Here is a 24,963-nt window from a genome sequence, read left to right on the forward strand (position 1 = left end):
ACACATTCAGTGTGCAGATTAAGCTGGGAGATGGCCCACTTTTGCAAGAGTTTTCCCAGGAAAGGATTGATGGAGATAAGGCACTAGTTAGCTGGAGAGGAATGATCGGCTGAGGTAATCACTGACAAAGAACTGTTAGCCATAAAGTCCGCTTTTAAAGCTTGGCGGCATTACCTGCTTGGCGCTCGACATACCATCACAGTGATCACTGATCACCGGAATTTACAGTATTTGAAAACCGGCAAGGCTCAGTCATCACGGCAGTTCCGATGGGCTTTGTTTTTCGCTGAATTTGATTTCGTGATTACCTATCGACCTGGCTGCAAGAACGGCAAAGCAGACGCCTTATCCCGAATTGGAATGGGAGAATCTGATACAAACTCTGAACCAGTACCAATAATTCCCGAACAGAGAATTCTAGGCATGACTTTGTTACAGACGCTTGAAGACATTCAAGTCAGAGTGAAACAACTCCTGGACCCTACAGTCCTACAGGATTGGATACAAAAGGGATCAGACTTGTGTTTGCGCCAAAAATAAAGGTCAAAAGAAAAGACCAGCCGGTCTCCTTCAACCTCTAGACATACCGCCAGCACCCTGGCACACCCTATCAATGGATTTTATTACGGATTTGCCTCCTTGTTCGGGATACAATACCATTCTGGTAATTGTGGATTTGTTTTCCAAAATGGCCCATTTCATTCCTTTGAAAGGTTTACCTTCAGCTTCTGTCCCAGCCAAAGAATTCCTCGAAAATATTGTTCGGCTACATGGATTCCCATCTATACTAATCTCTGACCGGGGAAGCCAATTCATTTCCCACTTCTGGCGCAAATGTTGTCAAATGGCACAAATCGACGTAAGATTATCGACCAGTCACCACCCTCAGACCGATGGTCAGACCGAGAGGACAAATCAGACCCTTGAGCAGTACTTACGGTGTATGTTACAGCAATCTGAAAGCAACTGGAAAGACATTCTTTGGATAGCCGAATACGCATATAATAATTCGGTACACTCTGGAACTGGCTATAGTTCTTTTTATACCTTGTTTGGACATCACCCTCGAACCTCAAACCTCGACTCACCTCAGAACCTCGGAGTGCCCGCAGTAGAACATCTGCATTCTACCATTACCCGAGCCTTCAAAGAGGCAACCACGCATTTACAACAAGCCAAGAGAAAATACAAGGAGAATGCCGACCTACATCGGAGTGAAGCACCTCCGTATCAGATTGGGGATCAAGGGTGGTTAGCTACCAGACATTTACCGCTCAAAGGGCCTCGAACTTTTAACCCAAAATATCTGGGACCTTATTCTATTACGGCAATAATTAACCCAGTAGCGGTTAAACTTGATTTACCAGCTAATATGCGAATTCACCCTGTTTTTCATGTGTCACTTCTGAAACCAGTGGTCCCCGGAACCAGACTACTCAAACCTCCAGAACCTATTCAAATAGATGGGGAACCCGAATTCGAAGTGAAGACCATTTTAGATTAAAAAATGTTTAGGTCAAAGCTTTTCTACCTAATTGATTGGAAGGGGTACGGACCTCAGGAGAGGTCGTGGGAACCCAGTGACCATGTGCATGCACCTCGATTAGTCAGGAAATTCCACCGACTCTTCCCAAACAAACCAAAACCCCTGGAGGGAACAACCTTGGGAGGCGCCTTGGGGGGGGGGGGGCTGTGCTGTCACGATGCCCGCTCCCGGGGAGCCGGCTCAGGCCCTGCGTCCCTAAAGTAGACATCAAGACATTCTTATATTGTTAAATGTGGCCGTAGCCTCTGACCGCCAGCTGGATGATCCCCTTCAACCGGCATGACGTTCAGACTCTTTGGCTACATTAAGTTAGTGTTGACTGAATTATCAGTCGTGTTTTTAGAAAAGTACTGTGTTTTTCAATTTTCTAATTAAATGGTATTATTTAGATAATGAGCTTGAAACATGATTTAATATGTATATTTTAAACATACAATGAAATACAAATAAAATATTCATGGTTTCTAATTTCTCTGTTTTTGTTTTTGGCATGGTTTGATCTGTGGTTCTGAATTTGGGTGCCCCTCTCCTAGTTCTATAGATGGGTTCCTCCCAAATTTGGTTTTTTTCCGCTGACACACTTTGCGCATATTAAAGATCTGAACTCGGGCACCAGGCTGACAAGCTGAACGATTGTGGGGAGGGGAGCCACATCTCATGATTGCTCTGGTGAAGAAGGTTGAGAATCTGCAGCATTTCTGATTGTGAGGGGTGGTGGGGTGGTGGTGGTGGTGGAGGAGGAGGGGGCGGGGGAGTACCAACAGATGCTGTAGTTCCGAAAACCAAAACCTGGCTGGCCACCACGGAGCCAAAAACAGGAGAGTACAGTTTGACGTGTTCCCAAGCTTGCAGAGCGACCGGTGAATCAGAGGCAATGGAGGAAAAGCATAAGCTTTCATATTGTCCCATGGTATCTCGAGGGCGTCCCCTAGGGAGGATGTTCCAAGCCCGTTCCTGGATGCATAAAGAGGTCATTTCTTGTTCGAAGAAGTTGCAAAGAGGTCCACCTCTGGGGCGCCCCATTGGTAGAAAATGTTGGAGAGGACTTTGCTGTTCATTTCCCATTCTCAACTGGCTGCCGACTGGCGACTGAGTGAATCAACTGTCACATTGATGTGACCCGGAAGGTGCACCGCTTGAAGCCAAACGTTGTGCGGTATGGCCCACTCCCAAAGCCAGATCCACAAGAACAGGCATTTGTTGCCGCCCTGCTTGTTGATGTAAAACATTGCCACAGAATTGTCTGTGCGAACACAGACTACGCTGTTGCCGATAGATGGTTGAAAAGCTTTGAGCTCAAAGAACACCACCGCCAGAAGTTTCAGGTAATTGATATGGAACTGACTCTCTTGAGACGTTCACACATCGAACACCTGGAGGTGATGTAGCGTCGCTCCCCATCCCAGAAGGGACGAGTCTGTAGTGACTTACTTGTGGGCAGGCCCACTGAAAGGTTGGTGGCAAAACTCCACAATTGTAGATCCACCGCCATGCAGGATGGAACTGGAATCATTTTGGAACAGCTCCTAAGAGCCAGCTGAGTGCACCTCATCTTCAGGCATGCAAGAGGCAGAGCCAGCACGCAAGAAGCCATAAGGCCCAGAAGTCTCTGGAACCACCAAGCCGTCATTTGAGAAGACTGGAGGAAGATTTGGCACGTGGTCGACAGGTCTGCAATTTGGTCCATCGTTAAGAACACTCTGGTACTGACAGTGTCCCAAAACGAAACCCAGAAAGATTAGGTCTTGAGAGACCGTCATGGATGATTTCTGCCAGTTGACCGACAGTCCAAGATGGAACAGGAGCTGAAGGAGTGACTGGAGATTGGTTGTAGCCGTCTGTGGATAAGGACTGCACAGGAGCCAATCGTCCAAGTATGGATATACATGAACCCCCTGCAGACTGAGGAATGCTGCAATATCCAACATCATCTTCGTTAAGGACACTCTGTGCCGAACCAAGACCAAAAGGGAGTACTCGAAACTGGAAGTGTTTGGCTCCCACAGAAAACCGCTGATATTTCCGATGCAGGCTCCAAATCAGACTGTGCATCTATGCATCCTGGAGGTCCACCACACTGAGCCAATCGCCCTTCCGAAGAGAGGACTTTATTTGGAAGGGCGTGATCATCTTGAATTTTTCTTGAGGAGGAAGAGATAGATTGAACTGGGAAAGATCGAGGATAGTGCACAGGCCAGCTTGGTTTGGTTTGGGCACTGAACAGACGGGAGCAGTAGCCCTCCCCTTGCTCACTGAGGGGGAACAGGTTCCACCTCTCTGAGGTCTAGAAGTTTCTGTAGCTCGGCTCTGAGGGAAGGCGACCCAGTCTGCTGCAAGGGACGGTTGAAGGGTGGGGTGGGTCAAACGGAAGCTGCCCAAGCGATGGACAAAACCCACCCGGTCTTCAGTGATGGTCTGCCACGCCTCCAGGTGAGACGAGATTCGTCCCCCCCACCAGTCTCGTGGGACCGACCAGATAAATCATTTGGATGACTTGTCGGCAGTGAGACTACCTGTACGTGGAGAGCAGGCCACTGGCCGAGAGAAAAACCAGCCACCTTGCTGTTGTGGTTAATGGCTTGCCCGCCAACCGGAGCTTCAGATCGGCATGCATGGCGATCCTGAAACCCCCTGAATCCAGAGAACGACCGAGTTTGGGACCCAGACCTCTGTGTATAAGGGCCCTTAGCTGGAGCATTCGCCAGGACCGATAAGGACTTGGCTGTTTGGGTACTGGCCTTAGTCTTTGTGAGTTACTCATCAGTGGAGGAATGGAACAACTCTTTGCCATCAAAAGGAAGGTCTAGTACTTTGTCCTGAACTTCCTTTGAGAACTTTGTCACATGGAGCCATGCTTGGCGGGAGATGTCGACCAAAGCACCTCGAGCAGAGGTATCCACATGGTGTGCCGCAGCATCCAGCAAATCCTGAGCCAACACTTTGCCGTCCAACAAACCGATTTATAAGTCCTCTAGCCTATCCGCAGGAATACATTCTTGGAAATCGGCTAGCTCTCTCCACAGCTTCAGATTGGCTGCTGCCAGGAGGAGCTTGGTGTTAGCCTGACGAAGTTGGAGCGCCGAATTGGAAAAGACTCTTGCCAATGGCGTCCTGAAGTGCATCCTCTTTAGAAAGGATTTGGGCCACTGCAGTGGAGGATGCAGAGGCCGGCTTGGATGGCAGGGTAGCTGCTGCCATCACTGTTGACGAGGGGAGCGGACAACCGACCAGGCTATATCTTCCAAAGTGTGAAGCTTGTATCGAGCGTCAATCCTCTTGTTGAGATGCAGTCCAGTATGGGGTTTGTCCCAGACCTTACGGGCCTCAGTCAAGACGTCCTTTTGGAGGAACAGGCCAGTGCGCTCATGAGTTGAAGGCTCCAGAAAGCACCACCTCCTGTGGAGTGGGGGCCTCGGGGAACTTTAATATCAAGTAAAGCCATCATATCCAGTACACAGTCATGAAAAGCTCTAATAGAGCGGGGCTGTTCATCGCTGTCCTGGTCCGCTTGGCCCTCTTCCAGTGAAGAGGGAACAGAAGATTGATCCACTGCACTTGGCAACTCAGGGCCTAAAGTGTTGTTTGGCTGATCCCCCAACAACTTTTCTATCGGGGAAAGCGGAGGCAGAGGAGGAAGTGCTGGCGGAGGTCCGGAAGGTAGAGGTGAAAGTGGGACCACCGGGACCTGCATAGGAACAGCCGGGGCTGTAGGTGTTACAGGAGGAAGTGGATAGCTTTCTCTAAAAAGGCCCTTAAAGTACGCCTTCATGGGATCAGAGTGCATGAGCGTCTGAAATTTCCCAAAGAACGTATCCTCAGACGAAAGTCTAGGCGCTGGAGTTGGTAGAGGCTCTTGAGGGGCATACCCACCCCCCATGAACACTGAGGATGGTTGCCAGGAAGGCCCACCGCCGGCTGGGTCCACACAGATCATAGGAGCGGAACCAGGAGTAAGCAAAATTGTGTGAGGCAGCGGTGCCCGAACACATCAATCTATTGTAGGGCGGAACGGGTTCTTGTTGTCCACATGGTGCGGAATAAACTGCTCAGCCTCAAAAGGAATGCTCCCTGCACCAGCCATCGCTAACGTTGGCATAGGAGAGGTATCCAAAATGGCTGCTGTGGACCACGCAGGTGCAGCCGGCATTTTGTCGACACCCGGGGAGAACTGCGTCACAGGAGAAAGTGAAGCAACTGTCTCGTCAGGGGAACTTAACACTTTAGCCTTGAAACAAGGATCCTCAGCCGAGCCGATACTGGCAGATCTAGGTTGTTTACTGGACATCTTAGGTACTGCGCCAGAATTAGCCTCCAATAGAGAAACCTTGGCAGTGCCTGTACTCGAAGGCCTGTGGTGTGTGACCAACCTCTTTGCCCCCTCGACAGAACTGGTACCATCACGCCGAGCAAGGAACGGTTGAGGAATGTACCTCACCGACAGGATCCCCAAAGAGGATCCCTCGACTCTGTCAGTACTGGAATGAGCCCCAAGAAGAGGAACCTCTGGAACTAACCCAGGACGTACAGCTCCCTGAAAAGGGGCCTCGAGACTTGACTGTGTGGAAAGCTCTAGAAACGGAAACCTCAGGGGGTACCCTGGTATCATTGTGGAAAGCTCCAGAAATTGAGACCTCAGGGCGAACCCTGGTAGCCAGAGCCACAGAGGAATTGGGCTGAACTTTAGCCCCCAAACGGGGAACCTCCGAACAATGTCCGGTTTTGGCAGGCCTACTGTGGGAACCCTCGGAGGAGCCTCCGGTGTGCTTATTAGGCCCCTTGTGGGACACCTCAGGGAAGCCCCTGGTAACAGAGCTACTCGAGCCCCTCCCATTCCTGGCCGGGGCACAATATAAAGTAAAGAAGTTACCGGGCGTTGTTTCTTCTGGTCAATGAAGAGCGCCAAATGTGGTGGAGGAACGCGTTGAAACACCACCTCCCTACGAAGAAGACGCTGGAGTGCCCGGACGGCGACAGAGTCGCAGTAAAAACAGGAGTCCCAGCGATGTTCCGGGTCTAAACACTCCAGGCAAAAAGAATGGGGATCCGCCCTCGCAAAGCGATGCTCGCAGGACGAATAGGACTTGAATCCCAGATGCTCCGGCGTAGACTGAGGACTAAATGGCCGTGGAACCACAGCAGGTGGAAGGACAAAAGGGAATGAGAACAAATTCCTGGTGATGCTATGAGTCCAGCCCCAACCGCGTGGTTAATAGAACTGAAGGGCGATGCGCGGGGAGGAGCTCAGGAGGACAGGGTTATGCCACGTGCGGGGCCCCTCGTAAAAACAAAAGAAGGACAAAAAAACTAACATTTTTGATGATTTGTTACAAAAGTGCTCTGGTTCCGTTCCCAAGGATGGAATGTGCCACAAGTATGGAGGAAAGGGTGGATTAGGTTTTTTTTTTTCCTTTCTTCTTACCTCTTTGCTGATTTCACAATTCTAAGAGTGCCAGGCTTCACAATTCTGTCTAGTGGTGGCGCATGCCAAACCTCAATTCTGTTTAGGGGCGGCGCGTGGTAAACTTCACAATTCTGTCCAAGTGTGAAACATGCTAAACTTTACAACTCTGCCGAGTAGTGGCACATGTCAAACTTCATAAATTTGTTTTAAGTGTGGTACATAAGTTGGGATAGTTGGTCAAAAGAAGTGGGTGCTTGAAGGCTACACGCTATTGGGTGGTGGGGAGATGAGGTAACACTGACTAGCGTTTCTCCTAGAGGTGAGTGATGGCTAGGCAGCACAGTTGTATATGTGAGTCAGTGAGTCTATTTGGGACAACATCCGATCAATGTGAATGGTTACATACAGGCTGAAATCTAGTGGGCGTTAGAGGGGAGTATTAATGAGAGAGGTGGGCCAGTTTGTTGGGGTACAGTGATTGCTGTGTCCCCCTGTCCACACCCCACATTTGTGTTGCTGCTGCTGGTTGACGACTGTCTGCTTCTCCTGCTGACACAGGCCAACACCATCTGGAGTTGCATCTTTTATTGAAAATACAAACCCATGACCCAGAACCTGAAGAAAGGCCTGCATTATGGGGACGTGTAAATATGAGTCTTTCGGATCCAGGGAGCACGACCAGCACCCCCCCACACAGCGTCTCCGATATATGAGCTGGCGTCACCATTTTGAACTTTTGCAGAGGTAGGTACAGATTCAGGAAGGAAAGATCAAGGAGCACTTGCAGGCCTGGCTGGTGCTTTTTTTCCCAATAGCAAAGATATATAGGAAGAAAAGCCCTGCCCCTGCTGAGGGAGAGGAACCTCCTCCACCGCCTCTCTCTCCACAAGGGAACGTATCTCTGATAAGAGTGAAGAAGTACCGATCTGTGGGGTGGTGCGATGGGGGTAAGGAGGAGGATGGCAGAAGATAAATCGGTATCAGGTAATAATGTCCCCATGAAAAAAGTCGTCAGGTTGGCGACTTTTTTAAAATGCATTAATGATGCACCCTCCTGGCTATCAAACACTTTCCCCAAATATTCTAGGACTGGAGGTAATCATATATAATTATACCCCTACTAGAATATTTGGGGAAAGAATTTTGATAGCCAGGAAAAAGTCACCAGAAACAGACAAATTTTTCATAGGGACATTATTACATGGAACCTCAAAATCACCCATGAGTCAGTAGAACCTGAGTGCCAAGCTTGACTGTTCAGGGCCAACCTGCCCCCGACTGGTGAACTGTGAATCTGAAACGAGCCGTTATTGCTTTTTTGGGGTCGGGGGCAGATGACTGGGAGAGTTTCGATAAACTCAATAATTATTGAAAGGTTTATTGATCGTGAAAACTCGAGAATACTAGGAAATTCCATAGTCACTGTTTCGACAGGGCTATACAAGCAAAGAAAAAAAAGAGTTGCGAAGTAACGTTAGACATTTATATTGTCATGACGAGGTGCTGTACAGGAAGGAAGGTAAACTTTTAAAACAAGGCTATAAAAATTGGCTTAAAGCCCATGAGTATTTATTCCAGCGCAACTCACAGAAGAAACTTAGTGCATTAACCAGTAGGGACTCTAGTGCCATCAAGATGTTAAGAGGACAACCCCCACACAGTCCTATTTGCAGGCTCAGCCTATTTGATTTGCGCTGGGGGGATCACTTTATAAATCTCTATCGCCAATTGGATAGGACAGACAACGGTTTGCTACTCAAAATTGAGGCTGAGTCCTTTGTGTATGGGGACGTGGAAATACCCGTCCTCTAGATCCAATGACGACAGAAAGTCCCCCTCCTCCAGCTGGCCGAGCATGTGCTGCAGCGTGACCATCCTGAACTTCTGGGACTTTATGTACTTGTTGAGCTGTCGTAGGCGGAGGATCGGCCTCCAGCCCCCGGTCTTCTTTCTTACGATAAAGTACCTTGAGTAAACTCCGGAATCCCGGAATCGCTTTGAAACCAGCTCTATCGCTCCTTTTCTTAACATGGCCCATACTTCCAGCAGGTGCTGAGAGATGTGGAGTGCCTGTCGGCCACCGGTGGTATTCGCAATCACTTTTGTTGAAACTCTAAGGTTTATCCATGGGCGAGAGCGTCCAGCACCCATCGATCGGTGGAGATGGTCTCCAACACGCTGACTAAGCTCGCCAGCCAGCCTCCCACTGGGGTACAGAGGGGTATGGGGGGGCCAGCGTCTTGGCCAGTTAAATCCTGCTCGACAGTCGGCGCACCACCCTGGGAACCTTGACGATGACGGCGGCCACCTCCGAAGGGCTTGGAGCGACTCCGGTTGGCTTCCTGTGTCGAGGAATGGGAGGGTTGGCGGTAAGAGGATGAGCCCCAGCCGAAACCCTTCAAAGACCTGCTAGACTTCCCTCCTGAGGAACAAAAGGACGTCCGGTGTTGTTGCAGGGTTCCCAAAGCATGGGCCGTCTCTGGGTCATTCTTGATGGCCTGGGAGGATTCATCGACAGCCCTTCCGAACAGGTTGTCTCCATCGAACGGAATGTCCAGGACCCTCGTCTGGACCTCCTGCCTGAAGTTGGTTCCCTTGAGCCAGCAACGACGGCAATGGAAAACCCTGTTGCCCATCTGGCAGAAACCTGTGTCTGCAAAGTTCAGTGTCACTGTGATGGCGTGGTCCAACGCCATCTCGCCTTCCTGGAAGATCTCCAAAGCCTCTACCTGTTTATCACCGGGGAGGAAATCCAGGAGCAGAGCCATCTTGTACCAAAGCTCCCGGTCGTATCTGGCCACGTTCACTAAGGCGTTGCCCGCTTCCACCGTCGTCGCCGCCGAATAGATTACCTTTCTACCCATGGAAACCAATTTCTTCCCTTCGTTGTCCGGGGGTACAGGCGAAGAAGACTATGAACCCGACGACTTTGTCCTGGAGACCACCGAGTCCGGCGGCGGTTGAGACCGCAGACACTTGGGCACAGACTCCGGCACCCGTTACTTCTAAAGCCCGTCTCTCTTCGCTGGGGCTGAAGCAGGGTTCTTCAGCAGCGACAGCCCCTCATCCTAGACGTTGTCCAGGAGCGGTACCGACAGGATAGTCTTCCTCTTCACCTGCTGGCGTGTGGGGTGTCGAGAGGATATTCTGCGATAAGTCTCTCGAGGGGAGCTGGGGGACAGGGCCGATGGGCCCAGCACCCATGTCATCGTCCCCGTCGACTGTATCGACGCTCCCATCGTCGTCATCGTCACCACCTTGGATGGTGTGGACGGAAAGCACCACCGCCTCGTCGGACGAAGAAATGTCTGTGCCCTTCTCCACCCCAACCCTCACCCCCAGCCACACCCCCACCCCCTTCTCCAGGGTCTTGAGGGGTCGGTCCCGGGCTAAGATCCTGCATCCTCTTCTCCAGAGTCTTTTCTATCGGCTTGAATGAAGACCTGGCAGGGAAAGACATTCTGCCTGCCGCTGGGGCACTCTGGGCGGGGTCCGCCCCTTTTGCCTTTAAAAGGGAAGCCACCACCATCTCGATCGAGCAGGATGATTTGGCCTGGATCACCTGGACCTTCACAGACAGGTCCGGCCATCTTGGCCTTCTTCACAGGCAGCTCAGACGCCTTGTCCTGCTTGGCCTTCTCTGACACGGGCGGTTCGAGCACCTTGCCCTGTTTGCCCTTCTCCGGTGTCTCCCGCAGCTTCCCCGGGGTATCAGATTTCCTCTTGGATGAAGAGCTGGAGCAGTGGCTGGAGATCGGCAGAGACGATGAATGCGTCCTGATCGTGTGTGGCGACCCCGATGGAATCGGACTTGCAGTGCTAGGCCTTGTGTTGGGCCCCCAGAGATGGAGTGCCCTCAATGGACTTAGAAGTCTGTTCAGGTTGTCTAGATCCGGAAGAGGCATGTCACTGAAATCACCCGGGTTAGAAGCCCTGGTCTTGAACCACGCCGCCAACCGGACGTGTCAATCCTTCATTGTGCGCTTGGTGAAGCCATGGCAGATCACACAATCTTCTTTATGCGCAGGGTGTAAACAATATAGGCACTGGGAATGCTTGGCATCTGAAAAAACATTCTGCAAACCGCAGCTTGTGCACAGCTTGCAGAGGGCAGCTCCGTCCTTCTCCTCCGACATGATCCAGTGTGGTGCAGGCCTGAAGAAACTTGATCCAGTGTGGTGTTTCCAAGAAGAAACTTGATGATTTCTACACTTGAGTGGCGATGAAAAAAGCTGAAAAACTGATCCCCGTTAATCGGAAGGGTAAACGATGGAGCACCCGGGCTCAATTGAACCGAAAACAAAGTTTTCTTAGCAAAAACGCAAAGAAACGCGGAAAGCTCGAAGAGCGAAACGCAAGTACTCCAAACACTTAAACTTGCAGTAAACATCTGAATAGGCTGCCAGAGGAGGGGCTTAGGTAGAGGACAGTCATTGGTTGGGGGCAGTATGACCCAGAGCTCAGTGATTGGTCGTTTATAGGAGAAAGACAGTTCAGAAACGAAACTGAAACTTTTTTTTTTTTACTGAGGATTCCCAGCCTGACAATGGGGAATATTCACGAGCATGTGAATCCTTGCCAGACCCCATGGTGGGGAACAAATGTATGCCGAGGGTGGGAAAGATGTGCAGGCGCCAACATGTCTGAGAAAGGAGCGGGGGTACATGCAATTCTGAGAAGTTATCATGACCTCACTCATGTCCTTGATACGAGGTGCACTGTAGAGTTGTGAAATGATGACCTGCGTAAATAATTGCCAATTACTTTCTATGTATTTGATGACGGTAGAAAATGGGCAAAAGAGGCTGCGATAAATCGCCTGCCATCCCATATGGAGAAGGCTATACATACGTGTATAGGGATGCACCAACCAGTTACCTGGATTTGTAACATAGGTGATGTGCTGCAATTGTGATGCTGTGTACCTTTAAATACTGCTGCTCGTGCTGTTTTTGTTAGAGCGCTCCGTGGCATCAGAGATCTTTGATGGCACGTACTTGTATTTTTTTTTTTTTAGATTAAACCTTGTTCTCCTTGCAAGAGGTGTGCTGGGCATTTTTCTCTAGTGGATCATATTTTCTCTGGTTTGAGCATTTAGGGGTTACTCTGCAAGGGCAAGGTTGTAAAGTAGCAGCAAAAGGGGACAGCCTTGAAGAGTGCCTCTAGTAATTTCAAAAGAATGGGAGAAGGAATAATTGATAAGGATTCGGGTGGAAAGTGTAGAGTAAAGGATGCGGATAAGAATAATAAAATAAAGAGAAAAGCGATGCCTATTCGGGTGTTAAAACATATAAATCCAGGAGATTCAGTCAAATGCTTTTTCAGCATCTTAAGTAACAAGAGCCAAGGGGTCTTGTGATTTCTGAGGGTGGGAAATAATGTTGAAGAGTAAACTAGTGTTGAAGGATGGAAAGCAATCTTTAATACATCCGGATTGGCCTGAAAGTATGAGTTCAGGCAGAACGATTTCTAATCTTTGTCCAGGATTTTTGCAAATACTTTAGAGTCAGACTTAATTAGGCAGATAGGTCTATTATTTTTAATGTAGATGGGGTAGTTATTGGGATTAGCAAATAAAACAAGAAGTGCTTCACCAAATGAATTGCAGCTACAATTCTGGTCTGTGAAGTAGTTGGAAAGTTCCAAAGGTTTGGGAGACATGAGGTCAGTGAAGGCCTGTTTAATTTCAGATAAAGTGATGGGATTGTTGAGCGAAGAGAGATTAATAGGGTTTTTGCCAAGGAAGGATTGAATTTCAGATAACTCGAAAGAAAAGAGTTAGCAGACTATAAGTTAGAATAGAAGTCTAAGAATGCATTACTAATATAATTTTCTTTTGTTAGTCTTCTACCATCAGGGCCAATAATAGATGTAAGCAAAGATTTTTATGTTCTATTTTTCAGACAGGAGGCTGGAATTAAGCCAGTTTTGGTGAAGCCACTATAAAACTTAGATGTAGAACAAAGTATAAATTTGGCGGCCTTATACGTGCATAATTTGTTAAATACAATGCGTTTATTCATGAGAAATTTAAAAATGATGGGGTCTGGGTTACTGAGATGATATTATATTATATTTTATGTTTAATAAACGTCAATAGTTCATTGGATAAGGATTTAACGCCTGAGGCACCCGAGTAGCGTGCCTTGTTCCTGAAGCTTTCACCGCTTGGCAGCATTTTTTTTCCACAGAGAGCAGCAGTACAATGACCGCCACGCTCAGAAATAGGGAATGTAGAGGCTGTGATTTAAAGGCGGGACGTGGAATGAAGAGAGAGGCACAGAGAGTATATTAAATGCAGCTGTCAGTACAGGCTCATGATGCTACAGTAAACTGGTGGCTAATAAATATGGCAAAATGAAGGAAGTTACCTCCAGTTTCCAAATTATTGCAAAATGAAGTCAGAAAAACTGGAAGAAAGGTCCATATTTAGGCAAATATCTTCCTGTCAGGCAGATCTATGCTGCCATCTTATCACTGCTTGGCAAAGCACCCCAAATTAATTAATTGTTTGAGCTCTAGAAGCAAAATTCTGAGAGCATCTAGATTGTGTCATTTTTGTAAAAATGTTATGTCGAAACGCTAAAACATCTGCTTATAGAATCTTCTCTCCAAAACGTAAGCAGTTGTCAAATACATTTTTACATAATGAGGTAAGCCTCCAAACGGATCAATTATGGTTAAGAAATCTTAAGGCACAACGAATATCCCTATTGATTGCAGTTTTATATTATTTTAAAAATATGTTAACAAGTGACGTACAAATTGTTGTACAGTAGCATCTGTTTTTATTAGGATATTGATTGTATGTATGACAATAAATGTTGATGTTAAATGATGTCTTAAGCTTATCTGGCTATATTTATAATATATGTTGAGATTGTGAAAGGTTTTATTTGTAAACCAGATCACAAATAAACATTTGTTTTAAAAAGCAAGGAAAAGAAGCAACCACAGGGAAGGCACCAGAAAGATAGGGGAACCAACCACAGAGATCGAACGGGCTCAAAGGGAAAAACAGGACAGCCATATAGAAGAAAACAGTCCCAGGAAAGGGGTAACAGTGAAAGCGACCCAAGAGGTCCCACACAAAGAGCAGGCAGGGTAGTGGTGTCCCACTAGCCTTCTGGATGACTCTGGCATCCAACCTAGAGGTTTTACAAACAGGAGGATACAATGGTAAAACAGCCCAGACCAAGTCCCAGCAAGCACATCAGGCAGCTGAAAGAGGAAACCAGAGCTAATGAAAAAGAGCCCAGCCAGTATGATAAAGCTTGGTCCTAGTGATTGGCTATTCCATCTTTGTAGCAAAACCACCATCAATTCAGGGGAGAATTAACAGAGTTAATGAATACCCAGGGTCTTGCCAAAGATATACACATTCAATCATGTAATGGCTTATGTCAGTTTTCCAATCACACACCAAGGAGGCACACAAAAGTGTTGGTGCCCAAAATCACCAAACACTTATCTCTATTGTAAGAAAGGCATGGTATCAAGGTAAGACAGACACACGTGACTACAGTTTAAGGGTTTTGTTGAACTCTCACAAGGGTGTGATAAACTCCTATCTAAACCTAAATCTAAGGATGGGAGAGAGCTACGACCATCAAATAATAAAGAAGGCAGTCCTAGTGGAGTCTTTTCAACAGAAAAGGGCCTATACTAAAAAACCTATTTGCCAATCCTTATCGCTAATTTACAAAGAGTGTGGGATAACGTTCATGAAAAATAAAGTAGTGTTCACAAAATGATAAATAAGAAAGTTCAGGCCGTTGGCCTCCCTTCCCCATGTTTTCAGCACAGGACAAGGCAGTTCAATCAAGCATAGCACACTCTCAGCCTTCTTTGGCATGAAGACAGAGTTCCATTACCAACATCAGGGCCTTCTGTGACCAAGTCTCTTACATTAGCAAAGTCTCTTGATTCAGGGGGCCTGATGTACCAAAACATTCAGGTGGGTTAGTCTTCACGCCGGATGTCCCTCAGCTGGGCTCGGACCAATTTCAACAATATATCTTTTCTCAGTTGACTCGCGGTTCACCCCGGATCCACCTCAGCCAGGCTCCGATCCCTTTTACACACTTAGTCTCCTTCAGGCGGGCTCAGACCAATTACAGTTCGTATTAGCTACCAAAGACTTCCAAATGTGAACGGGGCTTAGTTTGAGCCGTTGCAGGACCACTTCGATTTCACAGTTCAACAATGTTTACACTCTCAGTTGGATACCAAACTGAGACCTTCGAATAAGCACCCACGTGGTGCCGGACCACTCTGTATATGGCATCTATCTTGGTTCCAAAAGTTAATTCACTTGGATATTCAATTATGTTCGCGCCGTTCATCACATAGGCTCTCATACTCTTGTTCGCAGATGTCTTCATACAATGTTGCTGTTCGCAACCTTGGTTCCAACACAGACCGGGCTGCTATCAGTCTCCCCAATTCACCGGCTGTGCTGACTTTACTGGTGCTGCTTTATTGTGGGAGCCAAGGACAGTACCACAGCGGCAATCACTCCTCCCCGCTTTGGCTATCGTGGCGGGAGGGCCATGTGTACCTTAAACACACAATGCACCTTTTTTCAGCTTTAATTCCCAGTCTTGGGTTTCTTTTCCTCCAGGGCTCTTGAAACTTGCGGTTCTTCTCCGAAAAGGTCAAGGGCAGTTCCCTCCTTGTAACCATCTCTGGTCTTGCCGTCTTTCTACTCATATTAAACTGCCATCTCAGAACTGCTATTTCCACGTGTGTTTTGCCTTGCTCATAGTGTACTTTCGTGCTCCGCCTTTTATCCGTGTGGGGAAGTGCGATGGAAGTCAGGTGTGTGTAATTATCAGTAATTGTCTGATTCTGCCTGACCCTTGTGTTGGGACAAGTCAGGTATACGGCTCGGTTATTAGTCAGTTTTCTCTCACAGTGAGCCGTTCCGTGAGAAAGTGTGTTTCGAAAATGGTGGTCGGGGGTTGAGTTCCTAAGTAACCTACCTGGTAGGATGGGGAAAAGGTGTTACAAGAAAGGGGATACCGAGTCTCACCGTCCGGTGTCCTACTTCCACTCCCCGAAGACCTCCCCATCCAGGTGATCCTCCCTACACTGGTCGACCCCCAGAAACAGGATCCAAAAGCGATGGCCGTGTCCTGGCCACCTGGATGACAGATCCCCAGAGACTAGGGAGTGAGACACCTTCTGGTTTCTCACACTACCTGCAAAGTTTGCGTTTTGGAGCAGTCTGGAGGAGGGAGCCGGTCCCATCCACTATGGAGGGTGCAGGGCTGGGCTCAAAGTGAGCTTGTGTATGCACAACAGCCACTTTAGGCATGCTTCGTGGTTTCCACAAACAAAATAATGGCCAAAAACAAAAAGGGCAGAGAGTAGACTTGAACAAATGCATTAGTAGCACAATGGCGACCATACTGATACTTTGGGCTACTAATGCTGTAGAAATAGGCTGCAAACCTCATGAAGCCAAAACTAAAAAATACAGATGCTACCGTCCTACTCCACAACATAATTGTAGGGCTCTATATCACCCCAGCTCCAATATGGAGTGTATAAAAAGCCCCCCTGTCCTAGAAGCCATATGGGTTACAATCGGACAGTACAGGAAGAAGGATTCCAGCATCAGGGTAAGCAAAATGTTTGTGGGTTCCAGAATATTTTACAGCAGAACCCCCAAAAAAGGAATTCTGTCCTATGTCGGAAACCACTGCTGAGAACTGCCCTGAAATATTGTGGAATGGTGGTGAATGTCCAATAAGTTTTGTATTCACAGATGCCTCCATGTTGGCAGCTATGTTTGAATGCACCTAGAAGAATAATTGCCCATTCCATGCCCAGCCACTAGATTTCAACATATGGAAACCATGTCAATCTACAACAGAATTATGCTGCAAGTACAATTGAGTCACCTAACCGTTAGAACAGGACTTACATCGAGTAATCTCATTGTATGTTAACAATTCTCCCCAAAAAAAAAGCTCATAAACATTTCGAGCTAGCACATACAAAAATAAAAGTACAGTGCCTTAACGTACAATTCCTTAACGTAGAATTCCTTTCATGTCATGGCTCATGTCGTTAATGATCTTGACTCGGGCGTTTTTTTTAAACGCTAGAACTTGCAAACATTTATATGTAAGCATTTTTAGCAAATCATATAGGAACATAAAAATTAAAGTTATGCTCGTGAAACCACTATGAAACATTCAACCAAGTTATTTTTTGGGATAGGAAGTGGAGTATACGTTCGCTTTACTCGTCTATCGCAGATTTGCGAAGATGCCCTAACTATTTTAACGTTTTTTAAAAAAAAATTAATGCAGTTCTTCATTACTGGATAACCAATGGGGCAGCCACGGAGTTTGCAATATTAAGTAATTTGCTCTCCTTTCCCAAAAACAGTGCACGGGAGGACAGCACAATCCTGTTGCTCACCTGAATCAGCTCTGGATCGCGGGCCTGCTGCCTTTCCAAATGCGGTCTTCATTCATGTGTGTGTAATCGTGCAGCAGAGCTGCCAAACTAGGGTGAAAATATTGTTCTCCCCAACCTCACCAGGCTCTGTGATATAGGGGCAAACTCACGCTGCTCCTCGGCGCACCATTCATGCTAGCTGCCACATCCTAGAACTGCAGGCAGAAAGGCTTGCAAACCATGTCACTAAAAAGAAAACAAAAATCATGCATACGTTTTATTGGAAGAATTGAAAACTAAAAATGGTTACAGTAAGAAAGAGTCTAACTTTGAAAAGTAGAAAGTGCAGCACCGACCAAAAAGGGCAGGATTCACTTGTGTTTCTTCATTCAACTCAAATTATATTCAGTAATGTAATTATAGTTAGATGACAACCTGAGGAAAGTTAACATTCAATGTAACATTCAGCAAATAATACTGATTTGCCATACTAAATAGAAAAGAGTATGAATTCCATTAAGGATACAAATGCTAGTATTATGCTTCTCAAACGTAAATTTCAGCTGCAAGAAAATCGGGGAAAATACATTTTCAGGGGTAACATCCTGTTTCAAAAGAACCTTTAGTTCTAGTTCACATAAGTCTGCAGACTAATTTAGGAGTCACTGGATCTATGAAATCATATCTTTTACTAAACAAACCCTCTTACTATGCCCCAGGCAATTACGACAGGAGATCCTTTACCAATCAAAATGTCCTACCGGCACGGCTGTTGGCTAGCCAAGTCCCAAACTTGAAAGAAACAACAGATATGGATGGGGACAACATCCCGCAACTGGGCCCATCATCCACAGAGGGGCAGAAAGTAATCACAAAGCCTTGGGATCAGCGTCTGAAAGAAAGGAATAATGTCACCATAGGACCGGGGAGGTTGAAACAAGATTATAACAGCATAAACGTGGCAACATTCAACAGAATTGTTTGCACTTCAGTGGGATCATACTCGCCTTTGTGCCCCCAATAGAATTAGTACTCCTTTATACTGATTAGTATTAAAAATCTATTTTTATGTCAGAACATGAAGAGAGTAGTATGCTTGTTCAAAGCTTTCTCTCCAAACAATTCAATCTCATTGATCAATTTGAAGCACAATTCTTCGAAAACCACATCACTGGGTCAGTCGGCCACCTTTATGTTATCCAACAAACTGGTCACAAGGTTAAGCTTTAGGGGCCGTGGCTCTCCATGCCGAATGGGTGCCAAAGGCGGACAAGACGATCCCAACTTGGAACTCAACTTAAACTCAACAAGCTAATGTGAGCGGGACAGGTTGAAAAGGATGCCTCAATGCAAACCGCAGCTGTCCAGTAGCCTTGTGCCAATGAGGACCTGTAGCTTGCACATATTCTCGAGTGCACTGTACAGAGAGCAGTGTGACCTGGAAACGCTGAATAGGACAGTGGCAATCCTAGGCTTAGTGCATTGGGAAATGGAAAACGTAACCCAGCCAGGGGAGTAAACTACGGGGAAATCCCAGGCACGACAAACATTTTCAGGCAAAGGGGCATAATATAATTAAAAGAGAGGGCCCTCCGTTATAGTTCCAGCCCTCTATGAAGCAAAGGAGCTCATTGATGAAGTACACCTGGGAAAGAGAGGTCAGAAAAAGGGGATGCTCTTTTAAAGGAGACAAACAAATGGGTGTTTACCCACAATATCCCAATCAACAGGTGTTGACACCATAAAAGCCAAATGGTCTGAAAGGACATAACTTCCACGGATAGAAATGCTAACCTCCAGGCTACTGGTTGCATGCCATCCCGCTCTGACCCCAAAAGACATCAGAGGGCGATGCGTCCCCGAGGGATCCATCAGAAGATGAGTGATCTCAGGAAGTGGGATTGGAGAAGCCAAAAGGGTTTATGAACAAACCTGCCTTAAGTTCCAGGCAATTATTTTCTCCACAGACCATTTTCCCTTCAGTCAACAACGTCATATCCAATAAAACATGCTGCACCAAATTTTTCAATGCCACTGTGTCCATGTGTCTAGAACTCTAGTGACGATTGGAGCACACTGGACCCCTGACGAGATGACCAAGACAGATGAAAAACACAGTATGGAAAAAAAAAAACCTGATCAAGCAATTGCAGTTGGACTTGCAGGACAATGGTACGAAGAACCATGCCTTGGTGGTGCACACCGATGTAGAAATGAGCATTCCGAAAGGGATATCATAAGTCAAGGCATCATGTTGGTTGAAGGAAGACTAGACTTGCATCGCTACCACAGGGACGGGTGGTATACCATAGAAGAGCAATTACGAGTCCGGACACCAGCTGCCAAGTAATCCACCACTCGCAGAGACAGAAAACCTGGCAAAGATCGCACAGGCATGATCCTAACCCTTTTAGAAACCATGCTGCTAACTAGTAGTACACCTAGCACATTTTGCAGCACGTGGTGCTGAGGTGGTGGTGCTGACGCCAGCTCTAATGCGCTCAGTGACACACTGGAATAATTGCCTCTGGGAAGAGGGTGCAGGGATGGGTACATATTTTCTTTTACAGAAAGTCTGGCTTGAGTAGCTGGAAGGCATATTGAGTCTCATGGAGAGAGCTTTACTTTGAATCGGTAGAGGGGTAGAAGAGATGGGCTTTCAGAGCAAAATACTGTACCCATCCCCCTTTGCTGGACTCGCAAAGGTGCACCAAACTGTCACCTTTTTTGGTCAGGGACAAAGGGGATGGAGCAGGAAGAGTTTCACAACACCCCAGAATGGAGCGGCAGCAGTGCTCTTGTATGGCATCCAGACTTATGCAAGGGGGTCATTTTCTCTTGCACTGTGCACAATTCCTTGACATGTAGAACCAATGAGCTATCCTGGTTATCGTGGCCAACAGTAGGATACTATTCTTCCATATGATAGCCCTGCTGAAAATCATTAAAAGGTTCCTGCTCACCAACCTCATACGTTGTGCCCTATCACCCCCCCTCGCTTTCAGATCAAAAATATTTTCAGCTGGGCATGATGAAAAAAAAACAAAGTGTCCTGTGTTGGCTGAACAAGCTTGGTTAATGGACCTTGAGGAGGAGAGTTGGCCAGCACAAAGGCAAAAGGTGCTGTGGAATATCCTGCAGGCCTCCCTTCCGCCCATCTCACACCCACCCCACTCCTCCAGGAGCTAGGTGCATTCTTTAAGGACAATCTGCAAACTAATTACACTCAAATATATACAGGACGACTGTGGCGAGAGAAAAAAAAAACACATACATACAATGTTGTACATTCAAATCATTCAGGGCAAACAAGATGAGTCACATGCATGCATGCGTGGAGGGGGAGATCACTCGTGCCGTCAGAGTCCTACGGCACGTGCCCCACACATGTGATGCACAGTGCCATCAGCACAACTGGGAGAGAAGGTTAAATAGGAAAGAAGCAGCTAGCCTAGAGGTGCCCTGGCTGCCTGTTCTGGGCATTCTCAAGAGGGCAGACCTGGAGCTAAGTGGAAGGTCACAAGGCTTTGGTATTTTAGATACAAGAACAAGGGATGCAGGGTGCTGCAATTGATCGAGCTGGGTCAAAATCAGACATTTCCGTACAACGGGCGGAAAAGAAAACAAAGCTATACAGAGCACTGCACTTGTCAAAACAATCCCCTTATAAACGAAAACATTGAAGAAATACCGCCGCAGATGGGATACCAAGCACAAGTTAATCAAACAGATTAAATAGGAAAATAACTTATCTACTCCAAACAGCACTGATTCGATTTCAAAGAGCCAGTAAACCGGAGTCGTACTGCAGCCCCATATGAGCGAGAGGAAAAGTGTGTTTTGGAAAAACATGTAACTACCTACTACTGCTGCTGGAAGTTAAGTAAAGTTTGAGAAGCTTAATACTTGCCTCTGTGCCCCGACATAGAATAACCATACCCGGTTAACAGCTACAGACTTAATGCCCTGAGCTTAGGGCACTTTAGTAAGGTGCATGTAGTGGATGGGTTCACAGACTAACTCTTGAGTCCAAATAACCGAACCCACTCAGGAAGATGGCAAAGTACTGTTTTATTATCAATTATCTAAAACAGGGAGTTACAATGGACGTTCGCTCAATTTCTCTCAGCATTCTTTTCACAAAATATAGACTTTATACTAAAAATACATCAGAGGTGACATCCTACTACGTGGCAAATAATGAAAAACCTACTAGGAATTGTGATAGGCTTAAGGGGAACATCTAGGTATACATTACATAGGAACCTGGATTGTGATTGGCTGCCACTGTCAGGTGGACAATAAATGTATGCCTCCCTCTAAAACATGTCATCCTTAAAATCATTAAGCACAGTTTCCAATTGGTCTTCAAACTATAAGGTCCTTCGTTATACGGACCTCTACAATTGGTTGGCACGCTTGTGCCATGTCTGGAACATTCAGTTCACTTAGCAGCATGTAAGCCCAGACCCAGGTGCAAGGAGGTGTGCCTGACTATCTCCCCACTCAATTAGCCCCCCATCTCTCATCACCCAGACCTTCTTCCATGAAGATTGTCTTTGAACTTGGCCTTGCAAAGTATCCTTGCCTCTGGGAATACATGGGAGTGCAAGCACTCACTATTGTTGTTCTAGGACTCAAGTTCGACTATTTTCATCCTTGGCTCACGTGACATGAGACCACGATTTGGGCAATTTTGCAGGTTTTAAATGTCTTAAATCAATAAAACATGACACTCTTGGTGTTCTTTCCTTGCATCTTAACAAGAGATGATGCACCCTTCACAAGTTCACTCCTTTCAAGAGTAGATAACCAACCTTGGCTTCTTCAGTTTGATGCTAGGCCAGAGAGCCTTGCCATGCAGCTCCACGATTTCAGCTTATTCTTGCTGCAACACAATTCTCCCTTTCTTCTTCATGGGTCCGGGCTTACTAAAATTCATGATACCGAGGTCTAGTTTCTATACAGTGGCGGCTTCGCCTGCATTCTATTCATTACGTATAACCAGCTTCTATGATGACTTAGTCTACCTTGCGTTTCAGCGTCTGTACAATTATTAAACGGTTGATTCTCTGCAGCTCTTTGTGCACCTGTAATCTTCTTAACATTTAAAAGTTCACTTGTCTCTTTACTTTGTTATTACTTTCTATAGGATCCATGCATCCTTTTCAGCCAATATATCGGGATGTCACACATGTCTCTTGTGATGTCACTAGCTTCTCTCCTTGTTCTTTTTCAGATTCCCTCAGGGAGTTCCTCCCTCAGATTGTTGTCTCTTCGGGGATACATTTGATAGGGTTGTCTCAATGGATATCTTCTTTCGAATATACGCTGCTAAACTGGCACAACTGTTGGTGTCAAACATGGCACATTCTCAGACTTCCATCATATAGGTGGTAGGGTGGCGCGATTTCCTGCAGAGGCAAGCAACTGCTCCTCTACAGCTCCTTTTCCCACATAAGTATTTTCTTCATGGTTCCAAACCCCAAAATGAAAGGTACAGTGGACATTAGCATGACCATTTAATTTTAAGTGTAAAAGTGAAAGTTAACACAGACATCTCCATAACCACATCTTCTGCCTATATTCTGTAATTAAATCTCTATAAAAAGGGTAAAAACAATACAATCGGAATTAACCATAAAGGTTGAGACAATCCATGAAAATGAAAGACTACTGAGGCAAAGTGTTCAGGTCATCAGGCAGTTATCCTATACCAATTTCCAAATTCTCAGAAACTGTATATGTGCTCAAAGAAATCTCTTTAGTTTTTCCTGTGAGGAGTTCTTTAGTGACTCAGTAAAAGGGATTTCACTTAATGTGCTGGGCATAAGAGGTGTATCGGACCACATACACATTGTTACTTTCGGTGTGCCTGTGCTTCACCTGCACCACTTAGTTTTCCTGCAGAAATACAAGAGGGCCAATAGTTTTTCAGTGTTGCTTTCTGTGCAGAGAGCTTGTAGGGCTTGGTTGCATGGAAGGGGAGAACAGACTGCAAGCTTCTGCCACATAGAAGATCTGCATATCGTTTTTTCTGCTATTTATGCCACAGTCAGACATGGACAGTATGAGTAATGAAGACCACCTAAAGCATGCAGACAGGAAACCATGGTATGAGTTTCCTGTTCCATGTACTTACCTACTCCGCATGCTTCTTAATACCCCACACGTCCAAGGAGTGTGGGGTTCCTGCAACAGCCCTAAACCCAACCATGTTTTGCAGAGGGAATACACGTGCAAGGAGTGTGGGGCTCTTGCAACAGCCCTAAACCCAACCGTGTTTTGCAGAGGGAATGGAGAGGTGGGTGATGAAGGGGGCCAAAGACCCATGCCAAGAAAGCGAAGAGCAGGTAAGCCTTGCTATTCTTCTACCTGCAGAAAAAAGCAGCATGATCTCCCTTTTGTTCCATCCTGGTGCTGCTCCTGCCTTTCTGGCCACTCTGCCTTTGTTAATGGGACCAGAAGGAAGAGGCGATTGGAGGAGGCATAAGAAGAGCAGGGATACTGCTCTTCTCACGTTTTAGACATAGAGGAACACAGCATCCCTGCTTTTCTCTTGCCCACCCATACCACTGCATATCTGAGCACACAATGGTAATACTTGACAAATCTGTACGAGTACCTGAACATTCGAGTGCAATAGCTGGTGAACGATCTCAGTGCGTGGATACTGGATGCCAATAGCGGGAAAGTGCATGAGCTAATGGTGGCTACACACAGCAACCCATGCGACAACCTGGCATATGGGGTCAGAACCTCAACATTTGATGGTGAAAAATGTAGGTTACTCCCAGTCTTGACTAATATACTCCTAGTTCATAATCCCTTTTTCTCCATAATTTCGAGAGTTTCAGTCAACAGGAGGCAGAAGCAGTCTTTTTCCCCCAGAAAAAAAAGAATTTCCCCCATAGTTTTTCTGTACTGCTTTCCACATGCACAGCCACAACTGTCAAATCACTGGTCATGCCTGCCACTCAGTTTCCATACTCCTAGTCTGTGTCTGACTTCTGACTACATTTCTGAGCGTTAGGTGTAAATGTTTATGGCGAAAAGTGTACAGCAGAAACTATAGTGAGTGAATCTAAGTCACTGGCCTGTAGGTAAAGTTCTCAATCATTGGCATCTTTTATAGATTCAAATCCTTACTCAACATTGCTTGAAGTTAACGTGGTAATCTCGTCAATGTAGACTTTTAAGACATTTTTCCACAGCAATACATTAATGTTGAAATTACTGTGCATTAGCCCCATATCAAGACTCACTTCCAAGGGCCATAGGCAGTGCAACATTTGCACTGGCCACAAACCATTAACTCGTGATGTTTGACCCTTGGCATGTAAGAAATGGTGTGCTATGTATATGTATCTAACTGGAGTGGCGAGTGACTGTTTTATGGCTGTCTAGTAATGTGCAACTTGAATTTTTGCCACCTGCCGGTAAGGATCATTTTAAACCAACAGTCAGCAGCACTACTGATCTAACTCAACCCGTCAGCTCACACTTATTTATTGTTTGCTTGTTAGGCGTATACACAGCAAGTAAAATACTGTTTTAAAGCACTCACAGGGCTAGGGGAGGGGAACAAGGGAGTGAAATACAT

General features: G+C 46.5%; 1 protein-coding gene across 8 annotated transcripts in view; it reads right to left on the reverse strand.

The window, feature by feature from the left end:
- SPIN1 (spindlin 1) overlaps nt 1-24,963 on the reverse strand; it is a 454,964-nt gene that overhangs the window by 304,748 nt on the left and 125,253 nt on the right. For 4 of the 8 annotated variants that reach the window (XM_069625665.1, XM_069625660.1, XM_069625661.1 and 1 more), the window contains exons 2-3: nt 18,122-18,252; nt 17,382-17,606 (exon numbers count right to left, since the gene is read on the reverse strand). The exons of 2 other annotated variants lie outside the window; for them this stretch is intronic. In XM_069625665.1, coding sequence (XP_069481766.1) covers nt 17,382-17,433 — 52 coding nt within the window. In that variant the 5' untranslated portion in view covers nt 17,434-17,606; nt 18,122-18,252. The remainder of the gene's footprint in view (nt 1-17,381; nt 17,607-18,121; nt 18,253-24,963) is intronic. 2 more of the 8 variants (XM_069625663.1, XM_069625664.1) reach the window with 1 other exon arrangement.

This window comes from Ambystoma mexicanum, chromosome 6p, assembly GCF_040938575.1.
Source record: "Ambystoma mexicanum isolate Mex_15411 chromosome 6p, UKY_AmexF1_1, whole genome shotgun sequence".
In the NCBI taxonomy this organism is placed as follows: domain Eukaryota; kingdom Metazoa; phylum Chordata; class Amphibia; order Caudata; family Ambystomatidae; genus Ambystoma; species Ambystoma mexicanum.